The sequence below is a fragment of the Narcine bancroftii genome, chromosome 2 (genome assembly GCF_036971445.1).
Source record: "Narcine bancroftii isolate sNarBan1 chromosome 2, sNarBan1.hap1, whole genome shotgun sequence".
Taxonomy (NCBI): domain Eukaryota; kingdom Metazoa; phylum Chordata; class Chondrichthyes; order Torpediniformes; family Narcinidae; genus Narcine; species Narcine bancroftii.
Genome location: NC_091470.1, coordinates 312,049,175 through 312,069,864, shown reverse-complemented (window position 1 = coordinate 312,069,864; position 20,690 = coordinate 312,049,175). Strand labels below are relative to the sequence as shown.

At 40.3% G+C, this 20,690-nt stretch overlaps 1 protein-coding gene across 4 annotated transcripts in view; it reads left to right on the top strand.

The window, feature by feature from the left end:
• The window catches only part of tatdn1 (TatD DNase domain containing 1), a 55,650-nt gene that overhangs the window by 21,346 nt on the left and 13,614 nt on the right, over positions 1-20,690 (top strand). The window contains exons 3-8 of one of the 4 annotated variants that reach the window (XM_069921667.1): positions 1,967-2,016; positions 3,552-3,615; positions 3,850-3,993; positions 4,130-4,172; positions 18,121-18,206; positions 20,481-20,521. In XM_069921667.1, the coding sequence (XP_069777768.1) occupies positions 1,967-2,016; positions 3,552-3,615; positions 3,850-3,993; positions 4,130-4,172; positions 18,121-18,206; positions 20,481-20,521 (428 nt within the window). Of the gene's footprint in view, positions 1-1,966; positions 2,017-3,551; positions 3,616-3,849; positions 3,994-4,129; positions 4,173-11,481; positions 11,573-17,339; positions 17,418-17,503; positions 17,528-18,120; positions 18,207-20,480; positions 20,522-20,690 lie in introns of those variants that run through there. The other 3 variants (XM_069921668.1, XM_069921669.1, XM_069921670.1) reach the window with 3 other exon arrangements.

Below are 20,690 nucleotides of genomic sequence, written 5' to 3'. Positions count from 1 at the left end.
AATTAGGAAAAGTGAGAATGAGTTGTCATGGACTCAATTGGCTGAGAGACCTGTTTCTCTAGTGTTCAATTTCATGGTTCCGTGTTTACATGCTTTATCTTTCCTTATGGTCATGTGCACAGTATTATGGTAGGTACCAGTAATGGTAAGGTACTTTAATTATGAGCTTTAGTCTGTTGAGTGCGATAGATATAATAAAAGAATGTAGGAAATATTTCTAAGAGCTACTCCCAATGCCTCGGTCACGAACTCTTGACCTAGCCATTCACTGATGGAAACTACTGATGCCCTGGTTGTGGTCTCGCCTTTACCCCTGCTGCCTGCAGGCCGGAGCTCCTGACACCTACATTATGGATTTCCAACCACCCACAGACTGGAGCTCCTGATGATGCAGATACCTACCTTGGTCCTAACCACCCCCAGTTCTGGCATCCACACCGACTCCCTCACCAGTCCCCACACCAACCTCAGCCTCTGCAAGGCTGACACCTTGGATACCTCCACAGCCAGACTCCACTGGCTCCCCTCCCCCCCTCCCCCCACCACCATCATTCCTTACCCTCTCCTATGCCCTCACACCTCTCCCTACTCAACCCCATCTCCTCCTTTGAACTTCCCCTTTCTTCCCACCCTCCAACCCTTTGTGTTTTTATTTCTATCATGGTAGCTGCAAAATTTTGTTTAACCCAAGACTTGTAGAATGAGTGTTTTGATGTGCAGACTTAGTGAATTAAAGTCATAATTACTGTGTTTTTGTTCTTTATTTATTTAGACTTCTGCTATCGATACAGTATTTTGGATTCTAGTGTGAATTTTAGCCCCTCAAAAGTAGTACCCATCTCATAGTCAACCCCATAAATTTAACATTTTTAAAATGGTCTCGCAAATTTGACTTTTACGCAAGTATATTCTGTAATTTCAAGTATTTTTACCTTTACAGTCACTGCATTACCTGAAAAGAAAAATATGCAATAAATCATGAACATTTTTGCAATCTTCATGAAATAGTAATAGAAATAAAAGTAGAGAGAATAAACTGGCAGAAATTTGTTAAACAGCACTTCAAAAAAATAAAGCTGCATTCATGTTTGCAATTGGTACTCAATGTATGGCTAAAATTCCATCTGAGCAGCATAAATGCAGAATAATGCAGAGCAGTACCTGAGTGATCTGAAAACATTGGTCACAGAAAACCAAAGTATTTTGAAAATATATCTCTCCCATAATCTAACACTGTTGCCTCCAACTATGCAAAGCATCGTTTGGTTACTCGATGCTTGGCAACAAGAGCATCTGCTCACTTGTCTGAAATGCGGCATTGCTGCTGTAACAGGAGCACTGTTGCTGGTGTGGACATAGGAGAGTGAGGAGTGGAGTCACAATACTTCTCTTGGGGTGTCCTGCTGCCCAGTCATTAGCCTGATGTCTGCTTGGAGGTTTTAAGCAGCTGACAAAATGCGCCGGCACTTTGTTTTTGAAGTTGTCAACCCCAAGTGCAATAAGATGGCATTTTGTTTCACAGATCATGAGGCTCTAGGGTATCAGCAGACTTCCACAAAGCACCAGAGTGGGAGAACACTGTGACCCCACCCCCCCTCCCCCCCCCACCAAATCTTGGTGAGAAGGAAAAGGACAGGAGAAACCCTACAGGAAAGGTTACCACAGCAGCAAACGAATAAGATTTGAAACTAGGAGCTCGGGTTCACCACTGGATTGAACAGGAGACCATATGGCTGCAGAGGTTACAGGAGTATAGAAAACGAAGCCATGGACATCCAGTGTCTTGGAAGGGACATTTTTTTGTTTCTCTTTCCCCTACTGGTGGGGGTGCAGTGCTAGTAGGTACACTTTATGTACTTTTACAGAAAACAAAAATTAAAAATGTTTGTGTTATGAACGTGACAATAAATTGATCTTGAAATGTGGACTTTTTAAAAATGCAGAACCTATTTGTGAACTCTTGCAGATGACTTTCTGGATGTAGTACAGAGGGCAGCAAAAATTGGAGTTCAGAAGGTAAACAATATTCTGCTTAATGTGGAAAATGCTTTTAAAATGTTTTTGTTTACATGTCTGAATATTTGGAGATTACTATGTGTAACATTTAAATTAAATCTTGTAGGAACAAATTGAATTTTGGCATTTCTTGAACATAAAAAGTTGCACTCTGTAACCTTCCCTTTAACACATGGGCTAAATAACATTTTTTTGAAACATGCAGTAGGTTCTTCAGGGTGCAAGATTTGAACAGAATTTGCAAGAATTGTACTAAATCTTGTCTTTCCTAATAATTACTCTGCAATTAACCCTGTGTCTTAAGTATTTTGTATTCTACACGTCATTTGTATATTAAATGTTATAGGGAGAGGTTGAGCAGGCTGGGTCTTTATTTCTTGACATGCAGGAGGGTGAGGGGTGATGTCATAGAGGTACACAAAATCATGAAAGAAATACATCGGATGAACTCAGAGGGTGCAGATTTAAGGTGAGAGGGAGGAGAGATTTAACAGAAACCTGAGGGATTTTTTTTATACTGAGGATGGTGGGTGTATGGAATTGGCTGCTGGAGGAAGTAGTTGAGGCAGGAACTATTGCAATGTTTATGAAAAAAAAATGAATGGATGCATGGATAGGTTGGATTTCAAGGGATATGGGTCAAACATAGGCAAGTGGGCAAATGTGGGTGGGACATACTGGTTGGCGTGGGCAAGTTGAGCCAAAGATCATGTTTCCATGCTCCATGACTCTTTTCCTGTGGATGTAAAACAGGGAAAAATTATTAAAATGTATGGCCTGCAAATGTCTGTGCACATTAAAGGTTGTGTTAGATTGACTTAACAGCAGAACATTCTTTTTGAGATACTGCATAATAACAGGCAAAAGCACTGGGGTTGTATGTTAATTGGGCAGTATGGGCTCATAGTATGAAAAGGTCTGTTACCGTGCTATATGTCCAGTTACACCCATGTGACCAATTAACCTTTTCATCTATATGTCTTTGGAATGTGAGAGGAAACTAGAACACTCAAAGGATACTCATGTGGTTATTCGGAGAGTATACAAACTCCTTACAGACTGCAGCAGATTTGAACCTGGGTCGCAGGCACTTTTATAGTGTTTTCCTAATTGTGCTGTTGTAAACATCAATAGCTCCTTCAATCTTTGGCTCCCACCCCTTGGTTACTAGACATTGTGTTGGTTTGGGTGGTGGAGTTGGGGGTGATACCTAAGGGGGAATGTGTTGGAAGCCAGTTTTCAGAATGTCCATCATTGAGTTGAGATGTGGGATGAGAATCAGAGAGCGCTTGGGTTTGAAGGGGAAGAGCATTGAGTGAAGTTGATTATCTGGGGCCTGTGATGATATTTGAAGTGGGTGTAACTAATCAGAAAACCAGCGGCTGTGTCTTGGTACCATGTTAACAGTTGATCCAGAAAGGATTAGGATTACATTCAACTCTAGAATTATAGAATGTTGAGTAAAGGAATACAACTAAATTTCTATGCATATATGTTTAAGCTTTGAATTAAAGAATGATCTTTTCATTTTTCAGTTCATGATTACAGGAGGCAGTCTGCAAGACAGTAGAGATGCACTGGAACTGGCAAAGACGAGTGGTAACTTTAGAAATATACTCTGCTAAGTATTTGTTTTAGTAAAAGTACTATACAAATGTATATGTATTGTATTTATCTTGTTAATTCCATATTTATGTCAACAGTTTAATGTGACCATCTGTTAATTTGCTCAGCATTAGGTAGTGTGGCCTGGGTAAGTGCTGCCTCCTTGCCATAAGGTATGGTTTATGCACATCTTGCTGACCATTTTTTTTTCATTTAATTGGTTCAAAGATGTTTTCTACAGTACAGTTGGTTGTCACCCCACACGGTGTGGTGAATTTGAGCAGAATAATGCAGAGCAGTATCTGAGTGATCTGAAAACATTGGTCACAGAAAACCAAAGGAAAGTGGTGGCTATTGGGGAGTGTGGCTTGGGTAAGTTTAACAAAAATATTACATGTTATTTTTTTCTCTATTTTCTAATGGAAATAATCATTTAATTTTCTGTAAAATAATGATAATATGAGCACCCAGATATTACTTACTGTTTATTTTATTTTATTTTGCATAGATTTTGACAGATTGGAATTCTGTCCCAAAGAGATTCAATTAAAGTAAGTGTTATTTTTGTTTAAACTAAAACCAATGATGTCTTGTTCTCAGCCTCCCCCAGATTCCTGTGTAAGTCCGAAACTGGAAATACATATGCATGTTTAGAAATGGCCACCTCTCAGATACCAAATTATTGCAGCTTTTCACAGATAAGACTAGAAAGCTAGCTTTGTGGTCAAATTATTCTTTTTGTACAGTTGAGCAAAGTCAGTAGAGTTTTTGAGCTGTCATTTTCAAATTAAGTGAACATAAAATAGTTCAATCAATCCTGGATAATCTCTTGTTATGTTCCTAAAATGGTAGTTAAAAAGTAATGAAAAATCTCTTTTTAAACATAGAAACATAGAAGATAGGAGCAGGAGTAGGTCATTCGACCCTTCGAGCCTGCTCCGCCATTCAACGAGTTGTGATTGTCTTCTAACAATTTTTATCATGGCTATTTATAAATTGTTCTCAAGTACAAGTTTTTATTTGAGGCGCAGTTAGCTCAGTAGTTCTCAACCTTTTTCTTTCCACTCACATACCACTTTAAGTAATCCCTAGGCCATTGGTGATTAGTAAGGAATTGCTTAAGGTGGTTTGTGAGTGGGAAGGGAAGGCTGAGAATCACTGCTTTAGACCTAATTGTTACTGAATATTTTGCTTGAGAAAAATTGTCATTGGCCCATTTCTTTTAGAGTGCACATAACAAGTCAATTAGGCATGATTAAAACAGTGGTTTTCAAACTTTTTCTTTCCACCCACATACCACCTTAAGCAATCCTTAATAATCACAGAGCACCTATGGCATACGGATTACTTAAGGTTATGTGAGTGGAAAGAAAAAGGATGAGAACCACTGAGTTAGCTCTTTGGTCTCTGGAGAATATGCCCATATTTCTTTAATCATGCTGGGAATTTTATGTTTCATTGAAATTCCACTGCTTCAGGACAAATTCATAAAAATTTAGTCACTAAACACTTTTTCAACATTCTGTACTGAAATGCAGAAACAACCATTTCTAGTTTGCTTCACATTGCTCTCGCAAATTAATTGGACACAAATCATCTTTGTTCCCTCTGCATCAAGGGACTTTGGATAATAGTCCTATTGCAAATTTGTATTAGGATCATTGCAGGAGACCTTGAGCCCTGTACAGGGGTGTGGTTGTCTGGTACTCCTGGAACAACTTGTGCTGCAATACCACTGCACAACCTGAGCCTAGCACAATACTTGACCAGATTTCCCTCTTCTCTCCCGATATGCTTTGTCACCATCATCAGAATATTATTGGAATCCCTATTTCCACCTTACCCTATCACCATCCAAACATTGTAGGCCTCCGAATTTCAACACACTTTCCCAAATCATTGCTCATCCTGAGCCCTGTCTCTAAGTGGAGTATCAGATGGTGTATTTTCAATGCTGAAAATGTACAGTTAAATTTGGCAGTGGTTATGATGGAGAAATGCAAAACTGAAATGTTAGTGATGCCCTTCTTCTAAATGCTGGAGGAACTCAACAGGTCCCGCAGAACCCATAGGAGGTAAAGATATATAAACGATGTTTCGGCCCTGAGCCTTTCTTCAAGGTATGAATAAAAAGACGGCTGGTATCTGTATTAAAACAAAGAGCAAGGGGGGAGAAGTACAGACCAACAGACAAAAGGTGTTAATTGGATACAAAGAAGAGGCCAGGAGAGAGGAAAGGCAAGAATTGTTTGGGGGAGGGAGAGGGAATGCAAAGCTGGGATAAAATGGATGAGGGAAAAGGGAAGGAGGGACAGAGCTAGAAGAAAGGAGACCTAAGGAAAAATTGGGGAGGGTGTTGTTGGAACTGACAAAACCAGAGGTCGATGTTAATGCCATCCAGTTTGAGGGTACCCAGAAGGAATATGAGATGTTGTTCCTCCAATTTGCAGGTTGTCTCTGGCAGTACGTGAGACAATGGGCAGACATGTTGGCAAGGGAATGGAGCAAAGAATTGAAATGGGTGGCAGAGACAAGGTGCTCAATGAAGTGATCTTCCAGTCTGCATCGAGTCTCTACGATGTAGAGGAAACCACAATGGGAGCACTGGATGCAGTAGATGACCCTTGCAGATGAACAAGTGTTGCTTCACTTGGAAAGACTGTTTGAGGCCCCATGTGGTGGTGAAGGAGGAGGTGGGCGTGTGGAACACCTGCTGTGATTACAGGGGTAGGTACCAAGGGGGCGATTGGTGGTAAGGGAGGAGCAGGGAGGATATGTCTGATGTGGGATCACCTAGTAAGTGCCAGAAATGGCAGAGGCTGGTGGTGGTTAATAGTTGAGGGCTAGGGGAATCCTGTCCTTGCATGTGGGGGTGGAGGTGTCAGGGCAGATGTGCAGGTAATGGAGATGTACAGAAGAGGGCCAAGTTGAAGGTGGAGGGGAAGCCACATTGTTTGAACAAAGAGGAAATCTCTGATCTGGCATGAAAGACTTTGTCCATGGAGCAAATGTGACGGAAAAGAAAAGATTTAGAGAAAGGAATGGAATTCTTAGAGGACAGGGTTTCAAAGGATTTCGTTGAGGTAGCTGTGGGAGTTGGTGTGTTTGTGCAAGATGTTTGTTGAGAGTTTGTCTTCCGAGGTGGAGACAGAGATTGAGGAAGGGGACAGTGTTGCTAGTGAATTTGAGGTCGGGTTGATAGTCTGCAAAAAAGTGGAGAAGGTTGATGAGCTCATCTTGGTTGTATGAGACAACTTCAGAATAGTTGTCGATATAGCAGAGGAAGAGTTGAGGGGCCTTGTCTGTGAGGGCTTGTATCATGGACTGCTCTAAATTGCCAACAAAAAGGCAGGCATAGTTGGGGCCCGTGTGGTTAGCCATGGCTACTACCCCTTTGATGTGGAGAAAGTGGGATGAGTCAAAGGAGAAGTTATTGAGGTGAGGACAAGTTCAGCCAGCCAGAGGAGGGTGGTACATCAGTAATATATCTTTACCTCCTAAGAACATTGTGTGACCTGCTGAATTCCTCTAGCATTTTTGTTTTTATTATAATCACTGTGTCTGCAGACTTTGGTGTTTCAGTTTATTGGGGCATACTAGACCCATGGATGATGCAACAGCATTAATGTACTTTATCTAAAATAGTTAAAGGACAGTGGTAAATGTTTTGTATGGATTTTAGCCAAATTTACCAGCATATGAACAAATGTATAGTCAGACTGTGGGGAAACAGAAGGTTGCAGTAGTAGTTGACTTTAATTTGCCCAATATTAAATTGATTTCCATATTGTCAGAAACTTTGATGGGGCAGAATTTGTCAAGAAGTTTTCTTGAAACAATATATCAATATTCCAGTCAGGGAAGAGTCTGTCCCAGACCTTGGATTTGCTTGATGAGCATGTTCCGCTGTTTGGAGTTTCAGTAGGAGAACGTTCTTGAAACTGCACATAATTCTGAGGTAGATATGGATGAGATCAAGGGAAAGTACTAAATTGAGGGAAGGTTAATTAGAACAATTATAAGTATGAGTTGGAAGAGTAGATTGAGGGCAGTTGTTAATGGGCAAGTCCATTAACTATCTGATCAGAATTCAGGACCAATGTATTTCTTTGATGAAGAAAATAAAGGATAGCAAGGTTCTAGATCCTTCAAATGTTGAAGTCAAAAATGTAAGGTTTAGGAAGCTGAAATCTGGTAGAGCTATGAGGAATAAAAAGGAAGCAGCAAAGATGTTAAATGGTGAATTAGAAGACCATGAAATATCCTTGGCAAGTAGGATTAAGGCAAATGCCAAAGCAGTTTTTATGTTTAAAAACAACTACCAGTTTCTAAAATGTAAGCCCACTCAATAACAAAGGAGGGAGATTTTGCCAGAGGCCAGAAGAAATGGGTGAGATATGAAATGAGTACTTCATATTGGTATTCAAGGAGAAGGGCATGGAAGACAGTGAGATCAAGGGGGAGGTGTGCATTTTGCATCAAAAAAGAGGAGGTGTTGAGTCTTCTGAAATAATTCAGCGGACAAGTCTTTAGCGTTTGTTCTGTTCCAAATGATAGAGAAAGGCAAAGAAAGGAGATTGCTTGGGTTTGACAGAGTTCTTTGTACTTTCATTAGCCACAGGTTAGGTCCTAGAAGATTGGAGAATAGCCATCTGTTGTTCCTTTGTTTAAGAAGGGCAATAGAAGCTTGAAATTCTAGATTGGCGAGTCCTTCGTCGATGGTAGGGAATGAGACTTGCACACATCTGGTGAAAACTGTGAACTTATTTGGGATTCTCAGCCTGACTTTGCATAGGAGAGTTCAGATCTTACAAACAAGGGGTTTTTTTTAGGAGATGATGAGAGTGATTGAGGGTGGAACAATGGATGTTGTCTACATGGACATAGTTAAGCATTCAGCAAGGTCCCTCATGGGCCAATCTGGTAGATTGGATTCAAAATTAGCATGGCCATTGAAGACAGAGTGGTGGTGAAGTGTTATTCTAACTGGAAGTCTGCGACGAGTGGTGTCCCACAGAGATTAATTATGGGCCCTCTGTTGTTTGTGATGTATGTAAATTATTTAAATGAAAATGTGGGTGATTAGTAATTATGCTGACAACCTGAAATTATTGAGTTGTGACTAATGATGAAGACTGTCAAAAGATACAGCAGGATGTAGCTCATCTTGAAAAATGGGCTGAGAAATGGTTATGGAATTTAATCCAGACAAGTGTGATGTGATGTCAATGGAAGAAAATAAGTACATGCATGTCTCAAGACCCTTTGGAACATTGATGTACAGAGGAATCTTTGGTACATGTCCAAAACTTCTTGAAAGTGACACCAGTAACTAGTAGATTAAATGCTCAGCATTTATTACGATTCCTCAGAAGCTGATGGAAAAGTTATCCTTGCTGGAACTCGACACCCCTCTCTGAAACTGGATTCTGGACATCCTAATGGAAAGATCACAGTTAGTCTGGGTCAGTGGCAGTAGGTTGAGCACTGTCATGTTGAGCATTGCCACACTTCAGGGCTGTGTGCTCAGCTTACTCCTGTTCACGCTACTGAATTACAATTGCATCACCAGTTCCACCTCCAACAATGTCATCAACAGTGGTTGGCCTTGAGGATCGAAGATGGCGGTAGAAGGGCAGTAGTTAGTTTTTAGAGCTCCCCAGACAGTCTAATATAAAAGTTTTTAAAAAATAAGAAGTTCTCCCCAGAAAATTAATAGGGAAAGATTAAAAATACACAAGAAGAAGGTTAAGAATGGGAAAGAATACAAAAAACAGCGATTTCAGAAAGAATGGGAAAAATCAAGAGTGGGAAGGACTCATCTGACCACGAGACTGACGAGAGGCTGACAATAGTACTGGAGTCAGGATTCCAACATTGTGACCCCCGTCAGGCTGAGTACTCCCCCGAAGTGGTAAGAGAGGGCACCCCTACCTGACCTGAGAGGAGGTCGGCGGGAAGCTGTGAGTGAGGCATCGGGAACATGGTCTGGAGCGCTGTTGGGCGTGGACAATGGGGAGCCCTGTATGTAAGGGAGTCAGCCTGAGGCAGTGACTGATGGTGGATGGGGGATCGCAATATTGCGACCCCCTTTGGGATGAGAACTCCCTCAGAGCAGTAAGAGAGGGAGCCCTAGTGGTGCTGACCCAAGAGGAGGTCGGCAGAGAGCTGTGAGTGAGGTGGTGGTGGCACGTTTTGGAACGCTGTTGGGCACTGCCAATTGGGAGGCATGAGGGAGTCAACCTGAGATGGTGACGGCAGCAGTGGTGTTATATGGGAGATTGCAACGGGCTGAAAAAAATTAGAAACTCACCAGGTAAGGTTGTCTCACCCGGGAATCAAGAGGAGGCTGCTTGCGGAGCTCCATCGGGAAGTCGAGTCATTTGTCCAGACAGGAAGCAGGAGTGGCGAGGCCGAAGAGGCGTCAGGGACACAGGGTGGAAAGAAAAGTTGACAACTTGATGTCCGAGAGCAAGGTGGATAAGGAAGATGGAGAAGAGGAAGACCACGGGAGAAGGAGAAAGATAGTAAATGGAGAAGAACAGAAAAGAAAGGAGATAGAGGGCTTAATGCCCTCTACCAGGGACATAATGGTGGCCTTTGGCCAAATCAAAGAAACATTGAAAAAAATAGTTGGCAGGTCAGGGGATGATATGGGAGAAGTTAAATAACTTGACAGAAAGGATGACAGAAGCTGAGGAAAGAATTGAGAGGGTGGAGGAAAGGTTGGAAAGAGAGAAAGAAATGGATGTTTGGGAGAGAGAGATGCTGTGGGAAAAGATAGAAAATTACACCAGAAAAAATATCAAGATTGTGGGGATGAAGGAGGGTATGGAAGGGAGAGACCTGGTGGGGTTCTTTAAAATGTAGATCCCAGAGTTGCTGGGGAGGTAATAAAAATTAGTGAAGATTTTGAATTAGAGGGAGCCCACCAGTCTCTTCCCCAAACCAATGACCCCGCTCTGTACTGGTTAGATTCCTTCATTACCAGGACAGAGAGCGAGTTTTATGGATGGCAGTTTTGGGAGTGAAGGAAAGAAGGGGTTTGATCATACATGAGGGAGTAAAAAAAAATTCTACCTTGATATTAGTGTGGTACTTTTAAGGTGCAGGAGGGAATTTGATTTAAGTAAAAAGAAATCTTAGGCAAAAGGGAATTGAGTATACCCTCCTTTACCCAGCAACTCTGAAGGTAACAGGGGACACGACTCTTGAGAGGCAATGGACTATATAAAAACCCTGCCACCATCTTAGGACTAAATATAAATAAGGGGATAAAAGGGAATTAATGGAAGGACTGACTGTACATATTGTAAGCAATATCAATATAGCGGGGAACGTGTTTGTTGTATTATTGTTTAAATATGACGGTTCAAGTTAAATAAAGAATTATTACGGGGAGCTCAAAGAAAGAGGGGAGGGAACAAGTAAAGAGGTAGGTGGGTGCATTGTGCACATCTCAAAATGGCGGGAGAGTTGCCACCAATATCTTGGATATCGATGCTGGGAAGGGAAAGGATAAACTAGGGGGGAGAAATGAAGGGGGGAGTGTTATTTGGAGGTAGGGTTTGGTGTGTTTTTTTTAAGCTTGCTTGGGAGCACAGACATCTGCGCTAGAGATCTACGGCAAATAAGCGGGACGGAGGATGAGTTTCAGGGGAAAAGAAGGAAGGGAAGGATAATGATAGAAGGGCTCTGGGGTAATGGATAAGACGATTAAATTTTTAAGTTTTAATGTGAATGGGATGAATGGAAAAATAAAGAGTCTTGGCACACCTTTTATTAAAAAAAATGCAGACAGACAGTATTTTTACAGGAAACCCACCTTACAAATCAAGAACACATAAAGTTGAAGAGGAGGAGGGAAGATCGGGTGGCATCATCTTCCTTTAATTCAAGAGCTGAGGAATGGCTATCCTGATAGTGAAGAATGTTCCGGTGGTGGTCCAAGGTGTGGTTGCTGATCTAACCAGGAGATTTATGATGATGCATTGTCAAATATATTCATATGAATATATATGCTCTGAATTTTGACGATGAGCAATTTATACAAGATATGTTCTTGAAGGTAACAGAGGGGTGTGGGAGAAATTTGGATTGGATCAAAATTTTATCAATTGAATTTGAGCTCTAAATAATGAACCAAAGGTTAGAGTTGTGACCAATGGTCAAATATCTTCGACATTCCCACTATCTAGGCTGAACGACACCTATCTGGTGTTGGCTTCATGGTCAAGAACTCCATTGCCTCCAAACTCGAAAACCTCCTGACAGGCCACTCTGACTGGATCACGTTCATGCGACTCCCCCTTCAAAACAAGCAACGCATCATTCTCATCAGTGTCTATGCTCCAACCCTTCAGGGGGAACCAGCAGAAAAGGACAAGTTCTACACTGATCTGCGCAACCTCATCCAACGCACCCCTACAGCCGACAAGGTTGTCATCCTTGGCGACATCAACGCTCGCGTCGGCAGAGACTCAGGAAACCTGGCCAGGAATCCTTGGCAAGCATGGTGTCAGCAAGTGCAATGACAACGGGTGCCTCCTGTTGGAGCTCTGCGCAGAACAGCGGCTTGTCATTACTAACACCCTTTTCCAGCAGAGAGACAGCCTGAAGACTACCTGGATGCATCCCCGATCCAAACACTGGCACCTCCTGGACTACGTTCTGATGCGAGCAAGAGACAAACGAGATGTGCTCCCCACCAGGGTCATGCCCAGCACAGAATGCCACATTGACCACCGGCTTGTTCGCTGCAAGCTCAGCCTTCACTTCAAGCCAAAGTACAAGAACAGTGGAGCCCCCAGAAAGAGGTTCAGTGTTGGAAACTTGCAGCCAGACGAAGTGAGAGAAAACTTCCAGGCAAACCTCCAAGCAAAGCTCGAGGATGCAAACTGCCTCACTGACACGTCTCCTGAAACACTCTGGGATCAGCTGAAAACGGCCATACTGCAATCCACTGAAGAGGTACTGGGCTTCTCCTGCAGGAAAAACAAGGACTGGTTTGACGAAAACAACCAGGAAATCCAGGAGCTGCAGGCAAAAAAGCAAGCTGCCCACCAGGCTCACCTTGCAAAGCCTTCCTGGCTAGAGAAAAAATGAGCCTTCGGTCTCGCAAGCAGCCACCTTCAGCGCAAACTCCGGGAGATCCAAAATGAGTGATGGACTAGCCTCGCCAAATGAACCCAGCTTAGCACTGACATTGGCGACTTCAGGGGTTTTTATGAGACACTAAAGGCTGTGTACGGCCCCTCACCCCAAGTCCAAAGCCCTCTGCACAGCTCAGACGGCGAAGTCCTCCTCAGCGACAAGATCTCTATCCTCAGTCGATGGTCAGAACACTTCCAATCTCTTTTCAGTGCCAACCGCTCAGTCCAAGAATCTGCCCTGCTCCAGCTCCCTCAACAGCCTTTGAGTCTAGAGCTGGATGAGGTCCTTACCCGGGAAGAGATATATAAGGCAATTGAACAACTGAAAAGTGGCAAAGCAGCAGGTATGGATGGAATTTCCCCCCCCCCAGAGGTCTGGAAGGCTGGCAGCAAAATTCTGCATACCAAACTGCATGAGTTTTTCATGCTCTGCTGGAACCAAGAAAAGCTGCCTCAGGACCTTCGTGATGCCATCATCATCACCCTGTACAAAAACAAAGGCAAGAAATCAGACTGCTCAAACTACAGTGGAATCACGCTGATCTCCATTGCAGGCAAAATCTTCGCTAGGATTCTCCTTAATATACTAATACCTAGTGTCGCTGAAAATGTCCTCCCAGAATCACAGTGTGGCTTTCGTGCAAACAGAGGAACTACTGACATGGTCTTTGCCCTCAGACAGCTCCAAGAAAATTGCAGAGAACAAAACAAAGGACTCTACATCACCTTTGTTGACCTCACCAAAGCCTTCGACACCGTGAGCAGGAAAGAGCTTTGGCAAATACTAGAGCGCCTTGGATGCCCCCCCAAGTTCCTCAACATGGTTATCCAACTGCACAAAAACCAACAAGGTCGGGTCAGATACAGCAATGAGCTCTCCGAACCCTTCTCCATTGACAACGGTGTGAAGCAAGGCTGCATCCTCGCACCAACCCTCTTTACTATCTTCTTCAGCATGATGCTGAAACAAGCCATGAAAGACCTCAACAATGAAGACGCTGTTTACATCCGGTACCGCACGGATGGCAGTCTCTTCAATCTGAGGCGCCTGAAAGCTCACACCAAGACACAAGAGCAACTTGTCCGTGAACTACTCTTTGCAGACGATGCCGCTTTAGTTGCCCATTCAGAGCCAGCTGTCCAGCGCATGATGTCCTGTTTTGCGGAAACTGCCAAAATGTTTGACCTGGAAGTCAGCCTGAAGAAAACTGAGGTCCTCCATCAGCCAGCTCCCCACCATGACTACCAGCCCCCCCACATCTCCATCAGGCACACAGAACTCAAAACGGTCAATCAGTTTACCTACCTCAGCTGCACCATTTCATCTGATGCAAGGATCGACAACGAGATAGACAACAGACTCACCAAGGCAAATAGAGCCTTTGGAAGACTACACAAAAGTGTCTGGAAAAACAACCACCTGAAGAAACACACAAAGATCAGCGTGTACAGAGCCGTTGTCATACCCACGCTCCTGTTCGGCTCCAAATCATGGGTCCTCTACCTGCATCACCTACGGCTCCTAGAATGCTTCCATCAGTGCTGTCTCTGCTCCATCCTCAACATTCATTGGAGTGACTTCATCACCAACATCGAAGTACTCGAGCTGGCAGAGTTCACAAGCATCGAATCCACGCTGCTGAAGACCCAACTGCGCTGGGTGGGTCACGTCTCCAGAATGGAGGACCGTCGCCTTCCCAAGATCGTGTTATATGGCGAGTTCTCCACTGGCCACCGAGACAGAGGTGCACCAAAGAAGAGGTACAAGGGCTGCTTAAAGAAATCTCTTGGTGCCTGCCACATTGACCATCGCCAGTGGGCTGATATCGCCTCCAATCGTGCATCTTGGCGTCTCACAGTTCGGCGGGCAGCAACCTCCTTTGAAGAAGACCGTAGAACCCACCTCACTGACAAAAGACAAAGGAGGAAAAACCCAACACCCAACCCCTACCAATTTTCCCTTGCAACCGTGCCTGCCTGTCCCGCATCGGACTTGTCAGTCACCAACGAGCTTGCAGCAGACATGGGCATACCCCTCCATAAATCTTTGTCTGCGAAGCCAAGCCAAAGAAAGAAGAAGAAAAAAAAAATTGGAAAATGAGTGAGATCATATCTTTAATGGATGAGGACTATACAGAGTGTAAACGAAACACACAATTCAGATGGCCAATAAATGGTATTAAATATTTGGGGATCAAAGTATAAAATGATTTTTTTTTAAACTTGTATAAAATGAACGATCTCCCCTTTCTTAAGAAAGTTGAAAAAGATTTAAATAAATGGGTAACTCTCCCAATATCATTGATTGGAAGGGTGAACTGTATCAAAATGAATGTATTCCCACGTTTACAATATCTTTTCCAGATTCTTACAATATCATTACTGCAGAAATATTTTCAAAACTTGAATAAATTAATTAGGAATTTTCTTTGAAAAGGTAAGATAGCTAGAATCTCCATGGAAAAATTAACTTGGAAATATATGGGAGGTTTACAACTCCCTAATTTTAAATATTACTATTGGACGACCCAGATGAACTTTGTCTCTTCCCTCTTTGGTTGAAAAGGCAAGCCTTCATGGGTGGAAATTGAACTGCACAAAGTCGGAGAGAGCATTTTAAAAGATTTTGTATATAAATGGGATACTAAATTTATTTCTGCTGGAAAGGAGGCACCATTAATAAAGCATATTTGAATATTTGGCTTAAATTGAACAATTTAATTGGATCAAGGAAAAAGATGGCTCCAAATATGCCCTTGATTCAAAATAGATAATTCCTTTAACTATGGATAATTTAATTCTGTATGCCTGGTCCCGTAAAGGGATCAAATATGTAGAAGATGCTACGTACAAGAGCAATTAATGTAATTCGAACAGTTAAAAAATAAATATAATATCCATAATAATACAAGCTTCTGCTACTTTCAGTTAAGAGCTTTTTTTAGAGATGAATTATGACTGACCATAATTTTACCAGAGTGCAGTGAGATGGAGATTCTAATTCAAAAGGGAATCGCAAAGAAATTTTCATCGGTAATTTACTTTCTACTTCAATCAGGCATTCCCAAGCTGGAGTTATATAAATCAAAATAAAGATGGGAATCAGACTTGAATATTAGTATTAATGATAAGACCTGGTCTAATTTATGCCACGATTGCATGACTAATTCAATTAATGTAAGATATAGACTGGCACAATATAATTTTTTGCAACAGTTGTATCTTACCTTGCAGAAATTAAATTCTAATATATCTGATATATGTTTTGGATGCAGGGAAGAAACAGGAACCTTCTTACATTCTACCTGGTCATGCTCTAAACTTTAAAAAAATTTGGGGAAAATTTAAGAATTTTATTAAACAGATTATTTGGAAGCAATTGCCATAAAGTCCGGAATTGTTTCTTCTAGGAAATATTATGGACCTAAAATGAGGCTGTCCAAGTACCAACTAGAATTTCTTAAAATTACATTAGCACTGGCTAGGAAATGTATTGCAGTTACCTGGAAATCTGATTCCCTTATGAACACAGCCCAATGGAATGCATAGCTCTGTTCCCCTGGAGAAAATTACTTACAATTTAAGGAAAAAAATACAATATGGTTTTGCAGGTATGGCAATCATATTTACAAATACAGGGTTGAATACTTAAGGTGCTTATACTATTTTTGAATTCTCTATCCCCTTTTCTCCTGTATTTGAGACTAGGTAGAAAAAAAGAATTGGACTTACTGAACTGGATTTTGGATCCCAACAGATCCTTTTTCTTTCTTTCCTCTATCTTTTCTTTTTCTTCTTTCTATTTCCTTATTACTTTTTCTGTTCTTCTCATTTCTGTTTTCTTTTTGAGGGGATTTTGTTTGGGGGAAAAGGAAATTTGGACAATATGTATCAATGATTGCTTTTTATTGTATATATTTGTGATGCTTGTTTGATCATGAAATTAAAATATTCAAAAAAAAAGTACTGTATACAGTGGTCCTCATTCCCCAGTGGTAGCCTGAGGTCCCCGTTCCCCCACTTATGAGAAAACCTGACTTACAACCAATCCTTCCATCCCTATTTTGGTCATAAGTCGGGGACAACCTATATATAAAATTATGAGAGGCATAGCTAGGTTAGGTAATCAGAATCATTTTTTTTCTGGCATGAAAATGTCAAGTACTAGAAGGGATACCTTTAAGGTGAGAGCAGGGGAGTTTAAAGATCCTTTCTTTTTTTACAGAGAGTGATACATTCCTGAAACATGTCAGGGATGTGGTGGAGGCAGCTACAATAGCAGAGTTAGAGATATTTAGACTGGCACATGAACAGGTGTTGGATGGTGGGATACCTACCATGTGCAGGCAGTAGGAATTAGTTTAAATTGGCATCATGGTTGACATAGAAATCATGGGGTGAAGAGCTTGTTCCATCTATTGTTCAATGACGAGATTTGTTAAGCTCTGAAGCATTAAACAAGCTTTCCTGGTTTTAGGGGATTTCTAAGGCACTATTAATTATATTGCAAATAAAATCGAGGTCTCCTTTTTATTAAATCTAGGAATACAAGCTACAGATGAGTACAGAAATTATTACAGAATAAAGCCTAGAGGATAAATACAACCTGCTGGAGCAATTTGGTGCATCAAGTAGCATCAGTGGGTAAAAAAGAATGATTAGTGTTTTGAATAGAAATCCTTTATTGAGACTGGGGATATTTAGTTTCCAATTCAAGCATTTTCTGTCGCCTGAGTATCTCCAAACCCTTGAAGGTATAACTTGGTATATTGAATACATCTTCTTTACTGTGTTAAATAAATTAAGATTTGGCATAATAGTTTAATTAATATGCCATATTTTAAGTAAATTAATATTCTCTGATGTGCAAAGCATGTTGAATATATAAAGCAGAATTCTGTGTGCTAATGAAAGCTATGAAATAATAAATACTAACAATTATATCAGTATACCATTATTTTATTCAACATTTTGTGCTGTGGTCTTGCTGCTGAGTTCAAATTTGAGTTTAATATCATCTGACTGCACATATACAACCAGAAGAAACAGCATTTCTCTGGTCCCTGATGCAAACATGTACAGGCATAATACATTTCTCAAGAACATTTCAGCAAAAACAAGCATTGTTTTGAGATGAATGAAGCACGAGTGTTGATCCAATTACAAAAGATGTTTCCTCATTCTGACTGCTTTCCGTGTGCCAAACAAAACCCAAGTATTGATTTGTATTAAGCTATTGTAATTGAGTACATTTTTAGGTATAATAAAGAAAAGATTACATTAAGACCTGATAACCTGAAATTCTTAAAGTGGTAACAATATAATGGAAGTATACTTTTTCTTTCAGATACTTTGAAAAGCAATTTGACTTGGCAGAAGCAACTAAATTACCCATGTTTCTACACTGCAGAAATTCGCATCCAGAATTTTTAGGTATGATTGAAATGAGAAAGCAAGGTTTTCAGATCTCATTTTTAAAATTGTTTTTGCTGACATTGTATTTTAATGCATTTTTAAAAGTTTATTGATTTAATCCCTGACAAGGCTAAATTTATTGGCCATATCTAATTCTTCTTAGCTGTGTTTTTGATATCCAACAGCATTTGCATCTTTTTGAAAAGTTCATCTTTTTGAATGACTAAGTATTTGTTGTAATCCATCAAATTGCCATGATATGTATTACATATTGCTAAAAGATTAAGAGAGAAATGTTAGAGGGGCTATCAGGGATTTAATGAAATAGGCAAGAAAGTGTGTTAACCAATCAAATTGAAGGATGTCAAAGCAAACAATGTTGGGTGTGAATATGGGAGGAAAAAAGTGGAAAGATACAGCTTGTAATTTTGGCCCCATGAGCTTATTCACAGTGGCCCAGCAAACTGAAATCAAAAGTTTTCATGTGAAGCAGTCAAGTTAAACAGTGATCAAAACATTACAGACACAGATAATCTGAAATAAAAAGGGAGATTGCAAGAAGTGCTCAGCAGGTCAGGCATCATTAGTGAAGAGGGAAACAGAGTTAACCAGATCTATTATCCTGAAATATTAACTCTTTCTTTCACTGCAGATACTGTCTGTATTTAATTGGCCAGATCATAAATTAAAATGTATTATGAAGCTAGACACTGTTGACTAAAATCTTGGAAGTGAGTTCCATTGATTGCATAATATTTACATTAGTTGTTTATCTGTATGTTTTCAATGTTAAAAATTTATATTCATTAGAAATTAATATGATATGGGAAATAGAAATTATTTGAGTCGAGGTTGCTTTAATAATCCTGTATTTGTTTCTGTTATGCTTGAGGAAAATTATTCTTCCAAGTATCCAGAAGAAGATCATCAGATTTCCAGAAGTTGGCAAGAATGTTAATTTCAATAGTGGTCACTGAAATTCCTATTAGGCTTCTGGCTTTGAGATACTAAGGAGCTGTGGTAGAAAGGTCAATAATTGAATTTTTATATGGAAAGTGAAAAATAGGGAGATCAGTCTTTCTCCATTATGTAAGATAATTTCTTCACCAACCTGTTGTTTTGCTGTTGTTGACTTGGTTGAACAATGGGAACCCTTCTCAATGTTCCAGGTACTTTGTGACAAATAAAGTTAAACATAGAATAGGCTTATCCAATTTTGTTCAACTGTCAGTGTTTTGTGTCTGTCCCTGTAAATTTTGTTTCATATATGTGTGTTATCCTGTCATCATTTATGCTCTGTTGCTGGAAATATCTTGGTTTCCTTTGAATGGCTGGGTAAATTTATAATAGTCTAGCCGCACTGTTGAGATAGGAAAAATACACAACCATAGAGCACACAAGACACATTATTAAGTCATGCTAGTTGGAATAATAATATTAATGTCAGGTAGACCATTTCACTCATGTCAATATCGAATCTCATTCAAAGATCACAGTGAAACAGCACAGTATTTGTATTATTTCTGACATCATATCTCTTACAAGTTGATAAGCGTATCTCTTTAAATTTGAAGAATAATATGACAGTTCTTTGCTGTCCTTTGTGTCTTTGTGTCCTTTCTTAAGAAATGTAAATGGTTGACAATCTGCCATTCACGTGTGCATTCAATATTGTTGAAACTTCATATCTTACAAAAACAAATGAACTCCTATCTATCAGATTTTGTTTTTAATAAAACTGACATCTGTATATGAGTTTCAAGATTTAATTAGCACATGTTAATTAGAAGTCTTTGGAATTAATTAAGTTTTTTAAGACTCACAAAGGAATGGAAACTTTTGCTCAAGTTCAAAGAGAAAGACATAGTTTTTGGTGTTTGATACTGAGGAGCGAAGTTTATGCTTTCTGTAGTAATCTTGACAGATCGTTATTGGTCAGACATTAATCAAATGGGGGCAGGTTCTGTCAGATCGCTGTTAATGCTCCTGTAAACTTGTTGAACAATTAATTTCGGAAATGGCTTTGAATAGTAAATTTAAATCCTAATTTTGTAGACTGGTTGTTCTTAATATGTAAAGTTGGTGGCTCTCTTGAAATCCTGGAGTAATGCAGGGAATCTGTAATAATAAACTTATTAATTGTTGCTTCTGGATGACTCAAAAATAGAATCTTTTACAAATTTATGGATGAATTCTTCACTGTTGATTTTACATTTTTTCTCTTGCATACTCAAGTATAGTAGGCTTAATCTGTAATAAAATGCTTAACAATTTAAATTGTTTCATTTGTAGATATAGTGAAGAGAAATATGGATAGATGTGTTGGAGGAGTGGTAAGTCTAATGATGTTTATCTCAATCTACTCTGCCCATTGTAGAGAACCAACCTTCTCCGCTTATAAGAAAATGTCACATTGAGTGTGCTAAATTGCTTGAAATATCACATGAGTATAGAATTTTACACTTAATAAGTGTGAGGAAATATTAGAGTCGTATTAATAAT